Here is a 21,205-nt window from a genome sequence, read left to right as displayed (position 1 = left end):
CAGGATTATGGAAATTCTTATTTATTTATTTATTTATAGTATAACATTTATTGAATGCTTATTTTGGGCCAGGCACAATACTAAGCACTTTATGTAAAGAATCTTATTTAACCATCAGAGCAAGTCTATGGATAGATACTATTATTTTCTTTACTTTAAAAATGAGATAACTAAGTGACTCAGGTGAGATAATGTTCCCAAAGTCACAGAACTAGTAACAAATGGAGCAACAATTTGAACCAAGCGACTCTAATTCCAAAGCTATACTTAAAACAGCAATTAGTTTCTTCTATAAAAGATTATTTGAACAATATAAGAAGATGAATTGAGTAGATATACCTAAAGTAGAACATAGTTAAGGATTTGCTTATTTGAAATTTATCATTATTTTTTAAATCAGGATAATTAGTATGTTCAATATTATTCAATGTTATCATTTTTTATGGTCTTTATCAATTCCTCCCTTACCCCACCCCTTCCCACCTCTGTTAACCTTAGTTCTGTTCTCTAGGATTACGGAAATTCTTTGAGGATTATCACAAGGCTATGTATAATAGATAACTCCGTTCTTTGATGAATTTCATGGCAGAGAATAAAGGGAAATGTGTAGTACTAAAAGTATTCTGAAAAGGCCCACACGACTCCTTTTTTGTCACTTTACCTGTTCTTTCAAAGTACACAACAACTATACAAATGTTGTTAGTTACCAGGTGTTGTAGGTTGCACTTCAGGACTGGTAAAGATATCCAATTTTTGAGTAACAAATGGTGTTTCACTTGGAGCTGAAAGCACAAACACCCCATCCCACCAAATAATCCCAGTTAAAATGAGGTATTTTAAGATTTTAACATGCTTTTAGATGGCACAATGCACATGCTCCAAGTGCATGATTAAGGATGAAAAATGCATGTAGTTTTGGAAGCTGGTAGATAAAATTATGATTTATGAAAGTGGAGAAAAGGTTAAAATAATAACTGTTCATAGCTGACTCCAGGCAGACTCAGTGCATGGAAGTGGATGAGACAGGCCACAAACACATGGGATGAGATGACGTGGGTGAATGTCCATGCAGTTCTCAAAGCTTTTCACAACTTTAGGGAAAAGGAAAATATCATCTATTGCAATTCAAAAAAAAAAAAAAAAAAAAGAGAGAGAGAGAGCTCAAAATGGAATGTTAAAGATGCCTGCATTTAGAAAAATATGTATGTATATTCAGAAATAGGAGAGAAATAAACAGTTAGATGTGATGGAATGAAATGGTCATTTGGACGAAAAGCATTCACATGGATTTTTTTTTTTGATGGAAAACAAAGTGTGATTTTTCTGTTAAAAACATTACCCAGTGTTGCCCTTGGCCGCTCAAGAGTTCTAGAAGTTTTAGGTGGGACAGAATCCAGAATAGCATCACTTGTTGCTGTTGGAATAAACGTCAACATTTATAAAAGCAGTAGAAGGCCCCAGGAATAAAATACAAATTCATGAGTAATAAGTTATTCCTCAAATGGGGAAAATATCAATAACACTTGAGGGATTGCTGACCAACATTTTAAAACTAGTGATTCACTAGATGTTAAAGATTAGCTCACTTTTAAAAACACACATACTTTAAATATTACAAACCATGATAAAAGTGTTTCATACATTCAACCTGTTCTCAACTGATTTTTCTGGTTTCTTCTCTTCTGTTTCGTACTTGGTAAATGAATCCACTATTAGCTTGCTATTTCATTTTTTTTCCTTATTTTCTGCTGCTGTTTAAGATTATTTGCCTTTATTTATCATGACACAAATGCTGAGATAAGACTACACATACAAAAAATATCAGACATATATCTATGCCTGGCAGAGACCATCTTATTCACTCTGAACCTCCTACCGTACCTAGTTTAATAGGTTTTAATAAACACTTGCTAAACAGAACTGTTGGATAGAAGTAACTCACTAGAGCTGGATCAGAAAGCAAATGCCAAAGATTAGACCCAATTGAACTTCTATAAATGAATGAATGGTGTGACCATTCCACAGCAGGATTTCTCACCTCAACACTACTGACACTGAGGACCAAATGATTCTTTGCTGTGGGAGGCTGTCCTGTGCACCGTAGGGGTTTAGCAGCATCCCTGACCTCTATCCACTAGATGCCAGTAGCACCTTTCCCATTTGTGACAACTGAAAATGTTTCTAGGCATTGCCAAATGTACCTCGGGTGGGGGACAAAATCATCCCCATTTGCAAATCACTGCTCTGAAGAAAACCCTCCAATACTCTAAAATCTTTTTAGAATGATTCTTAGCAATAGGGTGATAGGCCATTATATTACTTTCGCTCAGTGGCAAGCAAATCTATCTGTATCTCCTTCATGTGACGGAGCTTATTTACTGATGGATGTAAAGAAATACTCAGTCAATGGGAGAAGTAGGTAGAATTCATTTCCCTGACACAGATGACTATTTCTTCTTTGTGGAGTTCTAGAGAGCACACTTTTTCATTCTGCAAAAACTAAAGAGAACCACCAGGTGTTGTCAGAACACCCAGGATCCAAAGACAGAATCGAGAGGCTGAGTATACCTGTGTGGGGCTCTGATATTTCAGGCTCATCAGATGTTGTAGGGCTTGAGAAAACATCATAAGTTGCTTTAAAAAAAAAAAAAAGGTAAAACAGGAGAGATGTTAGTTTTGATTAATTTTGAAAGATTTCATGAGATATTTTAATGCTGGCTGAAGAACAGTTTTATGTAGGTGCTACTGGCCTCATCACGAATCACCAAGACTTGTCTTCGGTCCTTCTTGCTTTGAATTGCAGGATTTTAGGTAGCAAGCCCTGACTCTGCCTCTGGGGTGACATGAACATAGTGCTACATATTTATAATGAAATGGTGTCAGCTCTAAATCAGAGCTTCAAAGAGTATAAACATAAATAAAGTCCGATGGTAGTTTGGGGAGAGATTTCTAAAGAAGGGAACAGCAGTCACACTGAGGCTAATTGCACAAAGTCTATTGCTTAGGTTTTCTACTTAGTAAAAGTTACCTTTCATAACATCTTGTGTTTGGACAGCACTTTACAGTTTGCACAGAACTTTCGCATACATCAGCTAATTTAACTCTATTAACATCCCTGAGAAATAGGTAAGGTAGGCAGTTCTCTCATTTTCTAGATAATGGGGTATTACCTCCATTTTCTAAATAATGAAATTGAAGTTTACAGTAGTGAAGACATTTGCTAGCAAGTCACACACTGGAATTGTCAAGTTCAGCATATTTTCCATTCCATCAGTAGAACCAGGAACAGCAGGGCTAAGACCAGGACTCCCTCTGGCACCATGCTCCTGCCATTTTACCTACAGGTGGCTTTCTTTCTACATTCCTCCATGGAACCGTGAGCCCTGCTACAATCTAGGTGGATTTAAAGATAAATTTTATATCTCACATGAAATAAAGAAAGTAGGATGAATTTAAACATAATAATTGAATGATCTGAATACCGGGATAATTTTCATGTTCACGTAAGAGTTGAACCTGCAAGCAAAAATAGCATCAAAAGAATGTTCTTCTTGGGCCGACCCCATGGCTCACTCGGGAGAGTGTGGCACTGGGAGCGCAGCAGCGCTCCCACCGCGGGTTCCGATCCTATATAGGGATGGCCGGTGCGCTCACTGGCTAAGCGCGGTGTGGGCAACACCAAGCCAAGAGGTGCAATCCCCTTACCAGTCACAAAAAAAAAAAAAAAAAAAAAAAAAAAAAAAAAGTTCTTCTTTATGTACAAAGAGCTATCACTATGGTAATGAGAGGTATGGATAAAGCATGAACTGTTATGAGGTAGATGTCTCTTTGCTTGCCCATTCAAAATGGCTGTATGGAAATAAAATTAAAAGGAGAGAGATTATAGGAAGATTTACTCATGGGGGGTTACTTGTAATTCAGTGGTGATAATTTTGAACCATTGCCGGTTGAAGCATAAGAAAGATAATATCAGACTGTGTGGTCTGCTCTGAAAGTAGAGGGCACCTTATATTGCACCACAGGCTGAAGAGGTAGGAAGAACATTTCAGTTTATAAAGGTGAATCTACTGCTTTACAAAATCTTCAAAAACGAAGAATATTGTGAGTTAAAATAAGCACATATTCTGCGAATATATCTGTCAAACTATCATGTAAAGACTTGCTGCAAGTTTAAAGGGTCAGATAAGAATGACTAATCTTTTAAAGGACAAAAGACTGGCAGTTTCTGATCTTAGGCTTGCTTTAGGCCAATTTCACGTCATGGACCTAACAAAGTAAACTCTATCTACCACTAAATAAATTAGGAAAACTTTGCCAAACTTGTACTTAACCCTCTCAAACCAGGTAAGAAATTATGAATTAACAGCTTGACTTTTATTTATATTATTGCTTTTGAAAAATGCCATAACTGTCTTTATCTTATCCTAATTCCTAAATCTCCCTTTCATTTAGTGACATTGGATCGACTTTCCTATGGTCTTTATTTTTGTTCTAAGAGACGATATTTTTTCCCCCTCTTTTTACTTATTTTCCATATTTACAATTTCCTTCCATTCTGGAGGCTCCAAGCCAAGCCGCCAACTTCCCTCAAGATAGCCCCACAAGGCATTTACTGGGGAAAGAAGCTCTCCTTCCACCACCTTCCAGCAAGTGTGGCTCATGTCTGAAAGTTACCATTTGTCGGGGAGTTCTTACTTCCATACATTTTTTCAAACGTACTTGAGATTAAGTAACACATAAAGTAACAACAATAACACCTGGTCCTTGATGTTTCTTTTTCTGTAGTTTTTGAGCTGAGAAGTTAAAAAAAAAAAAAAAGGTACTCAAACCTATAAATACCACACAAAGTATTATGTTGTTTGGGCAGCTCTGAGAAGCACTGCCTCATTTTTTTCAGGAGTTAAACAAGATCTTTTGACTCTGAAGTAAGTAATGTCAGAGGAGAAGACAGTGTTGGAATAAAGTTCTCTAAAAATCAAACGCTCTTGATTTCCTTACAAAACCATTGTGTATGCATGTTTTACCAGAGTAAAATTAATGAAATGGTTAGTTCTGATTTCCAAAAAGCTACTCCAGCAATAAAATTGATAAATAGCCAAGAGTTAGGGGTGAACCCTTTTGTATTTCAGACAGTCTACATGCTACCATATATTACTGATTAGAGACAAACATCTTCTGTCGCCTAATTATACTTCAGTGGCTGAAACGCTACAGCTGTCTGACATTAAACAATGTCTCTGATCTTGCATTCACAGAAAATACTGGCATCAAAAGTTGTAGGAGGAATTTCATGCAACAAGTAAAATAGGTAGTTCAATTCAAAGGTTTTAGAAAACAACAGTTTCTTTCAAAAAGCAGTCATGACTTAAAATCATAACTAAATTTTACTTTAAGATTTTTCAGAGAAAAAAATGAAGTAACCCTGTGCTACCATATGCTCTATAATGTCCTAAAACCACATTTGTGAAATTATGCTTTGGTGGTTGTCCATTTTAGTTTTACTTTGAAAACCTGACTAGATGCAAAGTCCATGATAAAAATGCCACGATATTGCTCTGGAAACATGTGATGGCACACGGACAAAAATTTCAAATTATTAAGAGTTTATTATTTTATTTTAACCAAATTCCCTGAATATCTAACTATGTGAAAGACTTTCCTTTTTAAACATAAATTCTTAGACAAAAGACTTCATTAAGGTAGAAATTGTGACTGTCACGCTCATTATGCATGTCAGGGTTTACTCTAGAGCCTGGTACATGGTGGATACTCAGTAGAATTAATCTGCAAGCTGTCCATTATAATAAACAAATAATGGGGAGTTTGACAGCTGGGTAGTTTAGCTCTTAGTAAGGATAATGGCTTTTTGGCTTAGTTTGGGGAATAAATAAGTATGTCCTTTAATTATTTCATGATACACAAATGTGTGCACATAAACCTCCTCCTCTGCTACACAAATACCTGCCACATGCTTGTGTGGCCATACCCTGCCATGGAAATAGAATTCTAAAAACAAATATGAAGAACACCGAAAAAAATATAACATAAGTAGCTAGAAGAGAAAAACACAACACCACACACAGAGTTATCAGTACCATTTATACACATGAATAATGAATGCTTTCTTTGGTTCACGGAAAAGCAAAATGCTGTTCTGGTTGGCCTTGAAATTTGTGAAAATATTGTCTGCAAGAAAATGTTTGTGAAATAAAATCAAAGGCTGAGGCTGTAAATCTCTACGAGGCCATAGTGAATCTGTAAATTGTCTGCTGTGCTTGAATTCTATTTTCCTGCTATTAAAGCATCAAAACTGTCACCCATTCCTACTTTCTCTCCTCTCTAGGGCTTAACCCAGTTGGGTGGGTGGGGAGGGGGCGCAGATCTACGCTAGTCAACACCTCACAGAGCAGGCAATAAGGTTCAAATGTAGAATTTACATCTTTATTGCTCTGAGCAAACACCTGTAGCCCAAACTTTCTAACCAATATACTGCTCCTCATATGCGCTGATCACTTCAGCTTTCAAGTCTTTAATTTACAGAGCTGAGGTACGTATTGCAATGTATTAGAGTGCTGCAAAGTATTAGAGGAATTTAACACTGAAAAGAATTATTGGTGACCTCCTAAAGGAAGCTCCCAAAGTGGGTTCTAATGGAAAGACTGAGACTGACTGTCCTTGGCTCTGACTCTGTCAAGGGAAGTCTCTAAAGGATAACCTGTATGGTTCAAGGGGAAAGAAGTCAGAGCACATATGGAGAAAAGAAAATTTGGTTTGTCTGGTCATTTTGGGGAAAGAACAGGCAGGAATGTTTTCTAAGGATGAAAACAAACACATTGAATCATCCTGGGTTTACAACCATTTTCTTCATTTAGTACATCCTGGTAGTAAATGATGGGCTTTTAAGGTGATGATCACGTAAATTAAGAAGGCTTAACACTGATGGCATTAGCAAGCCAGAAGCAAAAGCCTCATTTTCATCCTTCCCATCCTCCCAAGCCATATAAGGCCTTTAGAAATTATGCACATGCTCCTTCTGTGGGATGATAAACATACAGCATTTATGCTGCTCCTCCCATCTCTGGGGCCCACGGAAAACAAGGCAAATTGATTGTGCCTCATGTCACTCACTGAGCCTCGGCAGGGCCTCAGAGCCCAGCTTACAGAGTGATTCGGGCTGCCATCCTGACTGAACAGGAAGCTATGTGATACGATTTACCATCCTGCCATAGGATTAATAGGACATCAGGCTAGTCCCAAGGATTGCAGGGCCTCTATGAGTAACACTGAACATGTCCTTTCCATTCTCCTTAAAAATTTTCATGCAAGCAAAACGAAGACGCACAGGTCATTTGGTATACTCATATATATACATGAGCTTAGAGTCTTTTTTTCTCCTCTTCCTTCTTTGCTTTTATTAAATAATTTTAACAACAAAGAAATTTGTTATTATTAGGATGACTGACTATCTGCAGCAATTCAGGAAATTTGTGATGGGCAGTATGGTAGGACAGAAAGCCATCAGTGCAAGAGCCCACTGCATTAAGGAAATGATAACGGGACACCCCTTTTTGTAGTATGCATTATATTAAGAGATTTATACATTATTTCTAAGACATAACAACTGGATGAAAAATGTATACATTATTTCCATTTTATAGATGGGGAAACTGAAGTTCTGAGAGGTTCAAGTTGAGTCTTCTGTTGATTGGCTGACAACCAAGGTCTGCTTTCAAGTGTGTTCCTACCTGATGAAACCACGGGAGACTATAATAGACATACACAATTATGGTGTTATCTTGTATCTTCTGCTGAGATCTGAGACCATTACACTTACTAGAGAAAAGACAATTTGACTAAGATCTATGTATCTGAAGGCTCCTTCTCATTCTTTCTCAAAACTAGTCCTCTGCTGGACCCTCTCTGAAGAATACCACAAAATATCAGTGTATTTAACCTTATACGAGCTTCTACTACATTAGATACTATGTAATATGTACCTGAAATAAAGTCACAATTATTAGAAGGTTCACAAATTAAAAATACAAATAAGTAAAACAAAAAAAATCATGGAAATAACCATAAAAGATGGTTTCTGAGGTTTTCCTATAATTCTCATATGCTGAATATTCTCTTCTTTAGTTGACTATTAGGCATCAAAGAAAAGGTGTTACAGGAGAAAATTTTTTAATTGAGAAAAGTCTATTTTTTGCAAAAGGGAAGATATGTCAACCATTTTTAATGGTGGAACACAAGAATTCTCAAGAGAAAAAAAGGCAATTGCCACAGTTTACAACAGAGGAATCTGAGGTCCAAAAAAGTAGAGAAAAATAGCTAAGTCATAGGATAAGTAGGAAAGCCAGAACTGGAACCAAGGTCCATTATTAACTCCATTACTAACCTGTTCATAATCAAATGAAAAAGGCATTGGTTTGCTATAAAAATATAGAACTGTGGTTTTTCCTTTATATAGTGATATGCTTACAGATTTTAGAATTTAGTACAATATTTTGCACATAGTAAGCTCTCAAATGTTCACTGAATTATTTTGCTGAAAAAGAAGCAAATATCTACCTGCAAGGGAAACACTAAGCTCATGCTATTAAATCACACCCATGATAATGCTTTTTATTTTTTTTACTGTTCTCATCTCACTAAAGAGATCTCTAGAAAATCAACTACCCAACTCATAGCTCATGTTCTAATCAGACTTCTAATAATATATCCAGAAATTGAGAAGCATACCTTTAAAACAAATGCAAAACAATTTTGCTTTTGTACTGGGGAAAAAATGAGATTCATCTAAGTATCAAGAATGTATTATACGTTTTCCATTTGCTACAAAGTATATTGATAATCATTTAAGGAACCTACAGAAACAAAAACAAGAGAAGATACTCAATAACTCTTTTCATAATCTATTTTTTAAAAAGAATGCAATTACCAGTTTGAGGCTGCAGAACTTTGGAGTCTTCAGATGTTCCAGCTGTAGGAACAATCCATGGCTTCTCACTTGAAGCTATATTGAAAAGAAATGGAATTTACTGAAGATTTTTTTGTACACATAAAAGGTCAGAAATAGGTTGCTGGTTTGGTTAAGTGGTTACCAGAAGCCTGAAATAAAAGCACACATGGATACAATCAAAAGTAATTGTACATAAAGAAGAAATCAATATGCACCCATCTAGATATCATTTGATTAGTGGCTAGAGAGACCAGAGTTTAGAGTCACACTCTCAACATTTTTAAGGACAGAAAACTAACTAAGTGGATTACTTGCACTTAACAGACTGATGATTTTTACCGAATTTGTAAAAAATCCAATCAGACAAATAGATTTCTTTCTCTTTTTCTTCTTTTTAATCAAATCAACCACTTGTCTGCCTGAGTGAACTGAATTCATCAGTTCACTGAGGTTTGCAGAGGCAGGACCCAGTAATCCTGTCCTACAGAATTAAGCAATCACCACCCACGTACTAAACATCAAATTTAAGTTACTTTTATTACCCAAGGTGCCCCCAGGTTTCTCAAAAGGGAAGGGTGTTTTTGCCTCAGGAAATTCTGGAAGCCGTTTTGGAGCTGTAATGAAACATACAAGTAAAGTTATTACCTGAAGTGCAAGCAACAGAGCAAAGATTGTAAAAATCTTAAGCTTGCAAAGACAAAAACAAACAAAAAAGCAAGTTATCTCACATTAAGTGAGGGACTTTAATGGTATTTCTTACTTCTGTGTTTTAATGCTGGATAACAAAGTTTCTCTTTCAATTTTTTAAATAAAGCCACTAAATTTGAGGTATATGGGCTCTTCTTTTCACCCTTATTAAAACTAGTTCCCAGATTTCTTCAGCTATGTTTATGTGTACTTTTGGTTATACCTCATTTAAATTGAAATCAAGCACCAAATACATCTGAACAGATAATGCTCATCTAATAGCTTTTAAAAATAGAATTTTGGTAATTATATAGCTTTATATATAAGCTCTCCCCTCCAGTTTTTGGATATTGTACTCATAAAGAAATATCATAAATATATTTTCTCTGTCAAGAGTAACAATTGAGTAAAAACATTTAGGAAAAATATAGAAAATACCAATTTGTTCAGTGACAAAATGGTTCTCAATGAAAAGAAATATAATATCAAAATATGACCACCAAAAAGAAAAACAACCAAAGGATTTGTTATAGGGGGAGCCTCTTTAGGACCCTAAATTATAAAATAGTGATTATATCACATTTAAGGGCTTGGGTGATTGGAAGCTTATTGTTCTATAAGCCATTTGTCCCTTTTTTCCTGTGAGAACATGAATTGGAATAAATGAACTTAGAGACGTCTTTCAAGCATGCATAAAATTTCTAAGGTAATAATAAAGCTGCAGTATTTAATAATTTTTACCTAGAGTGCTCAGTGGCAATTCAAACTTAGGTAATAGAACAGTTTGCAATGTTTCCAGGGTCCTTTCGCTGAGAACTACAATACAGAAGAACGCAGTTAGCAACTCCTTGACTCGAGATCTGATACTGCAGCATAACCATGGCCATGAACAGCATGCTCCTTAGCAGAGACTCGTGTGCACTGGGCCGCTGATGCCTTTCATGGAAATGACTGGTTTTCCTTGGAAAAGTCATATAGATTTGAAAGATATACTAAAATTTGAAGATATACTTTCAAAGGGCTGCGGCGGGTTAGGGAAGATCAACATCACAAGCACGGAATAAAATACATGCTGTTCCTTTTCTTCAGGGGAAGAGAACAAAGCAAGTTAGATTCTCCTGGGCCAACAAGCAGCTAACATTCGTGACCTAAAATTTTTATTAATAAGCATAACACTTTCGGGGATTCTCCCCAGGTTTAGTATGCACAAGACTTCCAAAAGCCATTCTAAGCAGAAAGCACAGAGTCTAGACTTCCAGGTTTCCCTCTAAGATCTGGGGGTTAAAAGACTGGTATTCTATTTATGTAACTCAAGAGACCGGTTAAAAAGGGCATGTGGTTAGCAGCTAGCATCCAGATCTCCTTAAAATATCAGTCACCAGGATCAGGCATGTTGTTTACTCTTCAGTGCAATTGGTCCAAGAGAGAGGAAGGTTAACGACTGCCAGGAAGGAAAGAAAAGGAGTAAGAGGAAAAGAGAGATAGAGAGAAGCTAAGGCATTGGGGTTACTTTTCTATGAGTGTTGGGAGTGTTTTTGTTGTTGCTTTTTTTTTTTTAAAGAAAAAAAAGTTCTTAGAATTACCCAGTGTTGTTTCTGAAACGCCTAGTGCACTAGACATAGTGGGTTTAGTGGTTCTTGGAACTATTTCAGGAGTCACTGAAAGGTAAAAAAGATAACTTTACAAATTAAGATAGAATGATGAAGCAACCATAGACCACGAGACACTTTTTTGCCCTGTAGAATTAGTCACTGATATTTATATAGCCCATTTCTTTTCAAGTTATCAATGTTAAGGACTGCTAGGGTTGCTCCAGGAGCCTGCGCTAACACTTCTCCTCAACCCTTCCTTTCTGGGTTTGGTCCACTTTCTACCTGCTCCAAAAAAAGCACACTGAACTGACCTCCATTAAAGCACTTAAGATTAATCATAATTTCTTATTTGTCTCCCTTTTTCTTTATCTCCAGGGCTTAGCACACCTGGGGTAAACAAGTTCATAATAGTTTATTACATAAGTTAATAAATTGACAAAAGAATTACTCAGGGCTAAAAGATTTACTTAGAGCTATTCAGTGTAAGATTTCCCTTACTCTGAATTCAACATGCAAAGCTTGGAACTGGGTTGAAATTACGATCAGGATTCAAATGCTCAGCCACAGGGTTGTCCCAAGTGCTAGACTAAAGACAAGGAAGACCTCAGGCAAACAGTTTTAGAGCAGTAAGAACCAGGGCCACTGAGATCTGGAATGAATTGCAAGCTAGAAAACCCCAGAATTTTTCAGGGTAAAGATATGAAATAAACATAACACAGAATAATAAGTTGTGGTGTTTGCCTAAGTGTTTCTGAAGTGGAAAATTCTGAGGAGGGTTTGGCAGAGAACTAAGACTCTCCCATCAGACACTGTGCCAAGAGAAGAAAGTATAATTGGGAAAAACGGGTAGACTCTTTGAGGCAAAAACGGACTTGGAGTCACCCATGGAGTCAGGACTATACTTTTATTGGTATTGACAAACCATATTGAAATCAGAAATCACCTAGGAATTTCATCCAAATAGATTACTCCAGTAGCTTGAATAGCTTCTACCTCTGCCCCAGCTCCCCTGAAGGTGGGGATGAAAAGTCCACCTCTCCTCTTTAGGCAGGACCACACTTATCTTACTCTGTCAGAAATATTCCTACTAGATGGGTTTCTTAAAATTATTTTATTGCCCCATCAATCTTTATCTTCTCTGGCCCAATTATGAGTCCAAATGGTAAATATCACCAATATTTAAAATTATGGCAATTTTATGGATTAAAAATTCACTTTAGATTGGAGTTACTTTGCTAAATGTGGATTGTGGAGAATTCTTGCCAGATGTTAGTTTCAAGTCCTAGATAAGATGGTATTGTTCTGGCAAAAACTCTGTAGTTCAGAGATTAATGTCTCCCCAGTGAACTGAACTTGGGGTGGTTCACTCAGAGAAGAAATCCTAAATGTTTGTAAGTAACAGTGATAAAGTATGGGGAAAATTCTTACTGCATTTATTCTTTAAAGGATTTGTACTCAACTAATATTATACTCTACATGAAGGTCGTGAATCTCTCAGAGACATTTGCTTCTAAATGATCCAAGGTATTTTCATAGATATCAAGCTATGGGTTTGTGAGGAATATATGGCATTTTGCTAAATTGAAAGTGAAGAAATGAAAAATTGTGTTACGTCTGCATATAAAAGGAAAGCACCAAAAACTATGGTATTATATTTTAGCATAAAAACATTTCAGAGTGTTGAGGTAACAACTTTGATTTAGAGTAAAAATACACTTCCGTATTACATATCAGTTATATGATTCAATAGTTCATTTCACATTGTCATTTTCCCAAACATTAAAAAACCTAGAATCTCCTACTGTTTTGTGTTTATGATCAAAATGAATTTCATGCTGGCTCTTCACTGAAAAAAAAAAAAAAAGCTTGTAGATAATTGACTACTTGAAAAAACATGTTATTTCTTTTTTTATCAAGGTCAACAACATAGAAATCTCATTACCTGTTATGGGCTGTGCTGGGATTTTTTCCACCTCTGGGGTTTTAGATTCAGCAGGTAATGCCAAGGTTTCATTCTTAGCTAAAAAGTCAGAGAACAATTTTTATCTTACTTCTTCATAACACAGTGTCCAAAAACACCTCATCACAACCCAATACTTGGATAAATCTTAAGTCATTATGGTTTATAAATAGAGTTTCTGGATGGCATAGGTTGTACTGCAATGCTCCCTGGAATTTTATATTCAAGTATTACTAATTTTCAGAAAGATCAATGAATAGAAATTTTCCATTATTATACATAGTAAAAAATGCAATAGGTTATGAGACTGAAATTTTAGAAAAACATAACACATATAGGAAACTAAGTTATTTGAAAATATTTTGGCAAAAAGAAATTACTGAGAATTAGTAAATTTTATTTGAGCCACATGTTCACATAGATCTCTTTCGGTCTCTGTGGGAATTAAAAGAATGGAATAATTTTCTTCCCATTTTTTTCCTTCGTTGTGCAACTACTCAGGAAAATTCCTTCTAAAATTTAGATTTTTTTTTTCAAAGAAAGTATATTTCTAAACCAGAGTTTCCCAGTGATTATGATATTCCCCATTTTAAAAATGCACTTAGGATGAATGCTATTCAGTTATGTAGCACATTGAATTAGGGACCTACTTGCAATATTTTAAAATGATCAAGTGACATGAAAGAATTCATGCATCTTTGAGATATTCTGATCATGGCACCTTTAGGTGATTATAAAACCAGATAGAATTTTTTTAGAATCTTAAGGCTATACAGAACTTGGGTTTCTCAACTCACTGGATTCCAATTCCCCTCCCACAGTTGTGATAAACAAAAACGTCTCCAGATATTGCCAAATATTCCCCGGGGGAAAAAGTCCCCTCCTGTTGAGAACTACTGATCTAATGTGTTCTCTCAAAGTTCTTTGAACATGAAAATTTTGTAACTTTCTCCTGTAGTTCACATTACTTTCATAAAGACCATTTTCTTCTTTTCTGTTAACGTGGAGACAAAATATTTATTTACTTAAAGACAATTGTCTTTAAGTCCATCAGAAGTAAATAAAGAGAAAGTCATCTCTTTCAAAATGTTTATAGAAGCAAGTCAATTTCTAATCTATACTGATGAAGGTATACAACAGATTACTACAGAGAGCTAATTATGTGAGTTATTAAAATGCTAGAAATAGGTGTCACAGATGCTAGAGTATTTGCCACCAATTGTCAAGTGTGTATTTTGGAAGTTGCAGTGCATGTTTGCAAACAGAAATTTTTTTTAATTTAATTTTTTTTTCTTTTAACTTCTCAATATACATTGTAGTTGATTTTCATGACCCGTTACCAGTTCCTCTTCTCCCCACTCCCCCCTACATCATATCTGTTCAATTGTCTTAACAAGTTCAAGGAATTGCACAACAGAAATATTTGATACCATTGTTCGAATTACTTCAGCAGAGCATGAAAAATAACTCTTTCTGCAATGACTAAAACAATAGATCCAGTATAATTTTATGATAGATTCTACTTTTTAAATTTTTTTAAAAAATGCATTGATTATACATATTCATGAGGCAAGAGCTGACTGTCAGCACCTCTGCCCAAGATATGGTGAGCAAGTCAATGCTGTCAGCCTACCCACCACCTCAAATTACAATTATTCCCTGTATCCCTGCCCAACCTCTCCCCACTGCTCCTCTCCTTCCCTTCCCTAACCCCTTGGTCCAACCCTAGGTCTGTTCTCTCCCTCTGCAAGTTCAATGCACCACTGCGGTCTTTCTCTCCTTCCCTCTTTCTCTCTTAACTCCCACTTAGCTTCCCTCTGTGCCAGGCTTATTTCACTTAACATAATTTTCTCCAAGCTTATCCATGTTGCTGCAGATGGCAGAATTTCATTCTTTTTTATCACTGAGTAGTATACCATTGTGTATATATACCACATTTTCCTTATCTAGTCATCCACTGATGAATATTAAGGTTGGTTTCATATCTTGGCTATTGTAAATAGAGCTGCAGTGAACATGAGAGTGCAGGAATCCCTTCAACGTGATGATTTCCATTCCTCTGGGTATATACCCAGCAGTGGGATCGCTGGATCGTATGGCAGCTCTACCTGTAGTTTGAGAAAACTCCATACTGATTTCCATAATGGCTGCACTAATTTACAGTCCCACCAACAGTGGAGAAGCGTTCCCCTTTCTCTGCACCCTCCTCTGTATTTGTTATTCTCAGTCTTTTTGATTATAGCTAGTCTAGCTGGGGTGAGATGATATCTCAATGTAGTTTTGATTTGCATTTTCCTGATGACGAGTGCTGTTGAGCAGTTTTTCAGGTCCCAGTTGGCCATTTATATGTCTTCCTTCAAAAAATGTCTGTGCAGTTCCTTTGCCCATTTTTTAATTGGATTATTTGCTTTTTTACTGTGTAGTTTGAATTCCTTGTATGGTTCTGGAAACTAATCCCTTGTCAGATGTACAGTTTGCAAATATTTTCTCTCATTCTGTAGGCTGTTTCTTTCACTCTGTTGATTGTTTCCTTTGCTGTGCAGAAGCTTTTTAGTTTCATATAATCCCATTTATTTATTTTTTCACTTGTTGTTTGTGCCTTTGGGGTCTTATTCATAAAGTCTTTGCCTAGTCTTATTGCCTAAAGTGTTTCCCCTATGTTTTCCTTTAGTAGTTTTATAGTTTTAGGTCTTATATGTAAGTCTTTAATCCATTCTGAGTTGATTCTGGTATATGGCAAGAGGTATGGGTCTAGTTTCATTCTTCTGCATATGGATGTCCAATTTTCCCAGCACCATTTATTGGAAATGCAGTCTTTTCCTCAATGTACATGCTTGTTGCCTTTGTCTAAATTTGATTAACATTTTTTTCCCTGAAGTCTTTTGTTTAGAACCATTCTGATTATTAGCACATGAAAAAACATTCAAAAACATTAAATATTTCTCATGTGCTCTGGTCCTGATATTTTCAGCATGCACCATAGGAGTCTTGTTTTGTTCGTTTGTTTCTGGGTTTTTTGTAAAATGATAAGATTTTCCTTTAATGATCTCTTCTTTTTCAGTGTCCTCTTTTCTGGTTAATAATATCCTATGTTCTTGGTGATTACCTGGCTGACCTAGGACCTCTTTATTTTTTAACCTCCAGATTTTCGACTTGCACAGGCAATGCTCTGAATTTCTTTAGCTTCAAAACATACCCTTAGCTGTCAATTGCATTAACCTACAATTAGGCTGTTAATGAAAAAAGAAAGAGGCAAATTACCTTCTTAAAAGATAATGTCTTCTTTATACGTCACTAATTCCTTATGAAAGCATATTGTATTTCTAAATACGGTATTTCAGACATCAGAGAAAACTGATAGATGAGAAATACATTTGAATAGGGGACTCTTGATATCTCATATCAACCTGCAAGCATTCACCTACGCTATCTATGCACAACTATCTTTCCTGTCTTTGCAATAGGAAAGCAAAATACCATCAAAATGTGGCCCCCAAACCAGGAAGTTCCTTTTCCTTTATCATTCATCTGCACCTTCTTTCAGCACAGTTGTTTCCTTTAATTTTTGGCAGGCTAGGTCTTGGTTTTGGCAAATCCTTTTTTTGTCCCTTGGAGATGTGTGTGTAATACTAGCTTTCTTGTTTATTTCTCTCATTATTCACACCATGTGTCTTAGAACAAAAGCTATTACTTTTTTTGATGTCCGTGATGGGCTCTGCTGGAGCGAGAATGTTATTTTTAGGATTGACTCCCTCAAAATATATTACTTTTCTGAATTACAATTATAATTAACTTCAGGAAAGTTTATTTATCCCTTGGTAATATAAAGAGCTGTTTATGCCCATACTCTTATTGTAAAAAGCAGTACTTCTCCACAACAAAGGAAATAATCAACAAAATAAAAAGCAGCTTATAAATTCGGAGAAAATATTTGCAAACCATATACCTGACAAAGGCTTAATATCCAAAATATACAAGAAACTCATACAACTCAATAGCAAAACAAAACAAAAAACCAAACAAACAAAGAACCTGGTTTGAAAATGGGCAAGGACTTGAATAGATATTTACCCAAAGAACATAAAAATGGCCAACAGGCATATGAAAAGGCGCTCAGCATCACTAATCATCAGGGAAATGCTAACTGAAACCACAATGAGATACCACCTCACTCCTGTTAGAATGGCTATTATCAAAAACATAAGAGATAAGTGTTGGCAAAGATGTAGAGAAAAGGGAGCCCTTATACACTGTTGGTGGGGATGTAAATTGTTGCAGCCATTATGGAAAACAGCACAGACATTCCTCAAAAAATTAAAAATAGAACTACCATATGTCCCAGCAATCCCTCTGCAGGATGTAAATGCCCAAAGAAAATGAAATCAGCACCTCATAGTGATAGCTGCACTCCCACATTCATTGCAGCATTATTCACAATAGCCAAGATGTGGAAAGAACCCTAGAGTTCACTGAAGGATGGGTAAAGAAACTGTGAATATATATGTACAAAAGAAGGAGTTCCTGCCATTTGCAATAACACAGATCAGCCTGGAGGACATTATACTAAGTGAAATAAGCCAGGCACAGAAAGAAAAATAGTGCACAATCTTACTAATGTATTTTGTGTGGAATCTTAAAAAAAAAAAAAAAAGTCAAACACATGCAGAATAAAAGTGGTAACCAGGGGTGGGGATAGGGGTCGAAAATGGGAAAATGTATATCAAAGGGTATAAAGCTGCAGATATGTAGGACAAATAAGTCTAGAAATTCAAGGTACAACATGAGGACTATAGTTATAATATTGTATCGTATACTGGAAATTTGTTAGGAGAGTAGATTTTTGGTGCCCTTACCACAAATAAGAAAGGTTACTATGCAAGAGGATGGATATGTTAATTTTCTTGATTAAGTAACTATTTCACTATGTATATCAAAACATCACATTGTAACCTTAAATATGTACAACAAAAAACTTTAAAATGTAATTTAAATGTAGGTATTCTTGAAAACATGGTCTGTTAAGATGATACATTTGATGGGTAAGATTTTCCTTGGATTTTCTGGGCATTTTCAAACATACTGGCTATTAATCTCTTCAGTATATAAGAAATTTTCCATGTGTTCAATTTGTCATGTGTTGAACTTAAGATAAGTGTTTTCCCAGAAATCCAAGTTTAAAAGATATTAAGTAGTTTTTACTGTTTGCATATTTACTACTTGCATTTAGTTTTTCTTCATTGAAATTAGATTCAATCATGAAGCTATAGTGAATCATAAAAGAAAAACAAAAGCAAAAACAAAACTAAACCAAAATTCACTATAATCTCCTGAATTAAAGAAAGCAAAAAGGCTGAATTGGTATTAAGGTAGCATGTGGAACTTTGAGGAAAAAAAAGATTAGGAAATATCACTCAAGACTAAGGACTGAGTAATAGAACATCACATCTTCTAGTTCAAAACTGACAGCAGTGGTCTGGGAAACAGCTCTGCTCATTTTCAATCTCCTTCACAAACCCTGGTTTTTGTAGTTCTGATGGACACATTAGGGACCAAATCAATAAGAAATTAGCTGGCTCTTTTTTTTCCCCTTCTTCCAAACAAGTCTTCCTTAGGCACAGGGTAAAATCTCTGGGCAGAGAACAGCTGAGCGCAAGCGTCTTGAACTTTGACTCTTCCAAATACTGAGGGAGTTTAATTTGGAAGCTCCCTGGCAGCAACACATTTACAGACGTAGAGCTGAGTCACAGAGTTTTAAGGCTAAAAGGGAGGTGATCAAATCTGATGTATAAATCGAGAAAATGAAGTGCAGAGTCACTTACCTATGTTCTTGGAAGTAATTTATTCTAGGACTAACAGTTATGAATATATTATAGTAAAAATACAAGGATTGCACAAATTCACAAAGATATATTGGCAAATATTTTTACATCTTAGTAAGACGGTGATCCATAAGTTTTGAAAATTTCTGAAAAGTTTTAAGTCTAATAGCCTCCAATTAAATACTCTTCCACCTACTTAAGGATTTCTAGCATCAAACATGCAAAAAATGAAAAAATTAACTTATGGATCCAGATAAGCCTGTTTATGAAAAGTTAACTATCTGAATATTTGAAAAACACATGGAGAGAGAGCTTTTTTTGTTTTTTTAAATGAAGTAGTACGGCATTGTGTGGACAAAACTAAACATCTTCATGGCTTACTCCCCAAAGAAGAAAAATTGGAAAAAAGAAAATAAAGACACATTAAAATTTGTTACTTCATTAAGTTTGATGGCTTTTTTCAATAAATCCCCAGGGAAGGGAAGGAATGGGGAACGGCAAAAATGGGTTATTGGCTTCTAGGATCTGCACTTTACCAGCAGCTACTTTTCGGGAACATCAACCAGATGATCCTGGGAATACGTGCTCCTTATAACAGGGAAGTCATGGCAAAACCCAGTCTGATTCAAGTGTCTGCCCACTTAGGACCCCAGCCTGTTGCTATCTTTCATAGTATTTTATTTATTAAAACAATCTTTTTCTTATGTCTTGTCATTTCTTCTCTCTCTCTCTCTCTCTCTCTCTCTCTCTCTCTCTCTCACAACCACAAAAGAGGAGGCATCAACTTAAGGGGACAGGTCAAGCCCCTGACAAGGGAGAAGAAATTGTCTTGTCTGAGGTCCCAGTATGGGTGGGTGCCATACCTGCGTAGCTCACTGTTGTAGTTACCTGCAGTTTTAGCATGGAGTAATGCTTATTAAGTATTTGTTGAATGAATGTTGCTAAACAGTGGCCATGGCCTCTGTTTCTTCATCCATACAATACAATGATTCAATCACATATTAAATGCTAAGGTTTTTAGCTGGTGCTGAGCTCAAGGAAAACATTCTGCATTTTTAAATCTTGCTCAATTTCTACCACACCATGCTGTTTCCTCCCATATTTATCAACAGCCCAAAACATTATCCAGAGATGTTAGAGGGGTGGGTCTCCAAGTGTGGTCCCCGGATGAGCAGTGTCAGTATCATCTGCTAATTTGTTAGAAATGCAAATTCTCAGGCCCCACCCCCGAACTACTGAATCTAGAACTCTGGGAGTGCGTACAGCAGTCTGTGTTCATAAGCCCTTTGGGCGCCCCTGATGCTCAATCAAGTTTGAACTCCTCTCCGCAAGTGACAACTCAAAGGCTAATTTCATACTCAAATGCAGCCCTGTGACCACCACAATTATACCCTTGGTCCCTTTTATGTGGACTTCGCTGTTTTTTTTTTTCAATAGTTGTGTTTAACATTTTTAAGCATTAAAATCATAGACAATTCTTTCTAGAAGTAGGAGGCAATATGAGTCTTAAGTAAACAGTTCTAATAGGCCTGAGGTTTACATTAGTTCTCACTAAAAATATACAGTGGCCCCTTGATAGTACAGTATAAGTATAATTTAGAACAATTACTCTGTCTGGAAATTATATCTATATAAATATGCATATTTTGGATAATTTGATAAATGTTCACTCTCCCTTCACACATGTAAATGCATTTATATATTTTGTATAACTATTTCCCTGTGGAATGTGATTTGTAAGAATACCTCCAACGCTCCAACCTCCATGCTCCTGTTTTTTACTTTGAAATCCTCAAACAGCTCGTTTGCAAGATTCCTTGAACATCCTAGGAATATCATCGCTAGTAGTCAGTCATTGCAAAATGCAAATATAGAACTTTGCTGCTTACCTAATTGTGTCTTGATTGCATCTGAAATCTCAAACATTATGGACGTAGGAAGTTTTACAGTTGTTTCATTAAGACCCGGAATAATAAGATGTACTGGAAGGAAATAAACATAAATAAGATAAGGGTTAGGAAATATATCATGATGTAAAATAAAGCTCAGAGCATCAGATACTAGAAACTATAAAGTTTAGCACTTAATATGATTAGTCAATTTTAATCCAAACTTCAAAATGTTGGAAAAAATATGACAGTAACTTCTAAATAGGGTATTTTTCATACTTAAGAACTAAAGTACT

The 21,205-nt window shown here is 35.9% G+C and overlaps 1 protein-coding gene across 1 annotated transcript in view; it reads right to left on the bottom strand.

Annotated features, from left to right (window-relative positions):
- Nucleotides 1-21,205, bottom strand: part of ABI3BP (ABI family member 3 binding protein) — a 248,492-nt gene that overhangs the window by 104,253 nt on the left and 123,034 nt on the right. Inside the window, exons 10-18 of the mRNA XM_063114629.1 lie at nt 20,910-21,002; nt 13,184-13,261; nt 11,233-11,307; nt 10,391-10,465; nt 9,505-9,576; nt 8,942-9,016; nt 2,569-2,634; nt 1,340-1,414; nt 708-782 (exon numbers count right to left, since the gene is read on the bottom strand). Coding sequence (XP_062970699.1) covers nt 708-782; nt 1,340-1,414; nt 2,569-2,634; nt 8,942-9,016; nt 9,505-9,576; nt 10,391-10,465; nt 11,233-11,307; nt 13,184-13,261; nt 20,910-21,002 — 684 coding nt within the window. The remainder of the gene's footprint in view (nt 1-707; nt 783-1,339; nt 1,415-2,568; nt 2,635-8,941; nt 9,017-9,504; nt 9,577-10,390; nt 10,466-11,232; nt 11,308-13,183; nt 13,262-20,909; nt 21,003-21,205) is intronic.

The sequence above is a fragment of the Cynocephalus volans genome, chromosome 1 (assembly GCF_027409185.1).
Source record: "Cynocephalus volans isolate mCynVol1 chromosome 1, mCynVol1.pri, whole genome shotgun sequence".
NCBI lineage: Eukaryota > Metazoa > Chordata > Mammalia > Dermoptera > Cynocephalidae > Cynocephalus > Cynocephalus volans.
Note: the sequence above shows the minus strand (reverse complement) of the source record. Positions and strands in the feature narration are given on the sequence as shown.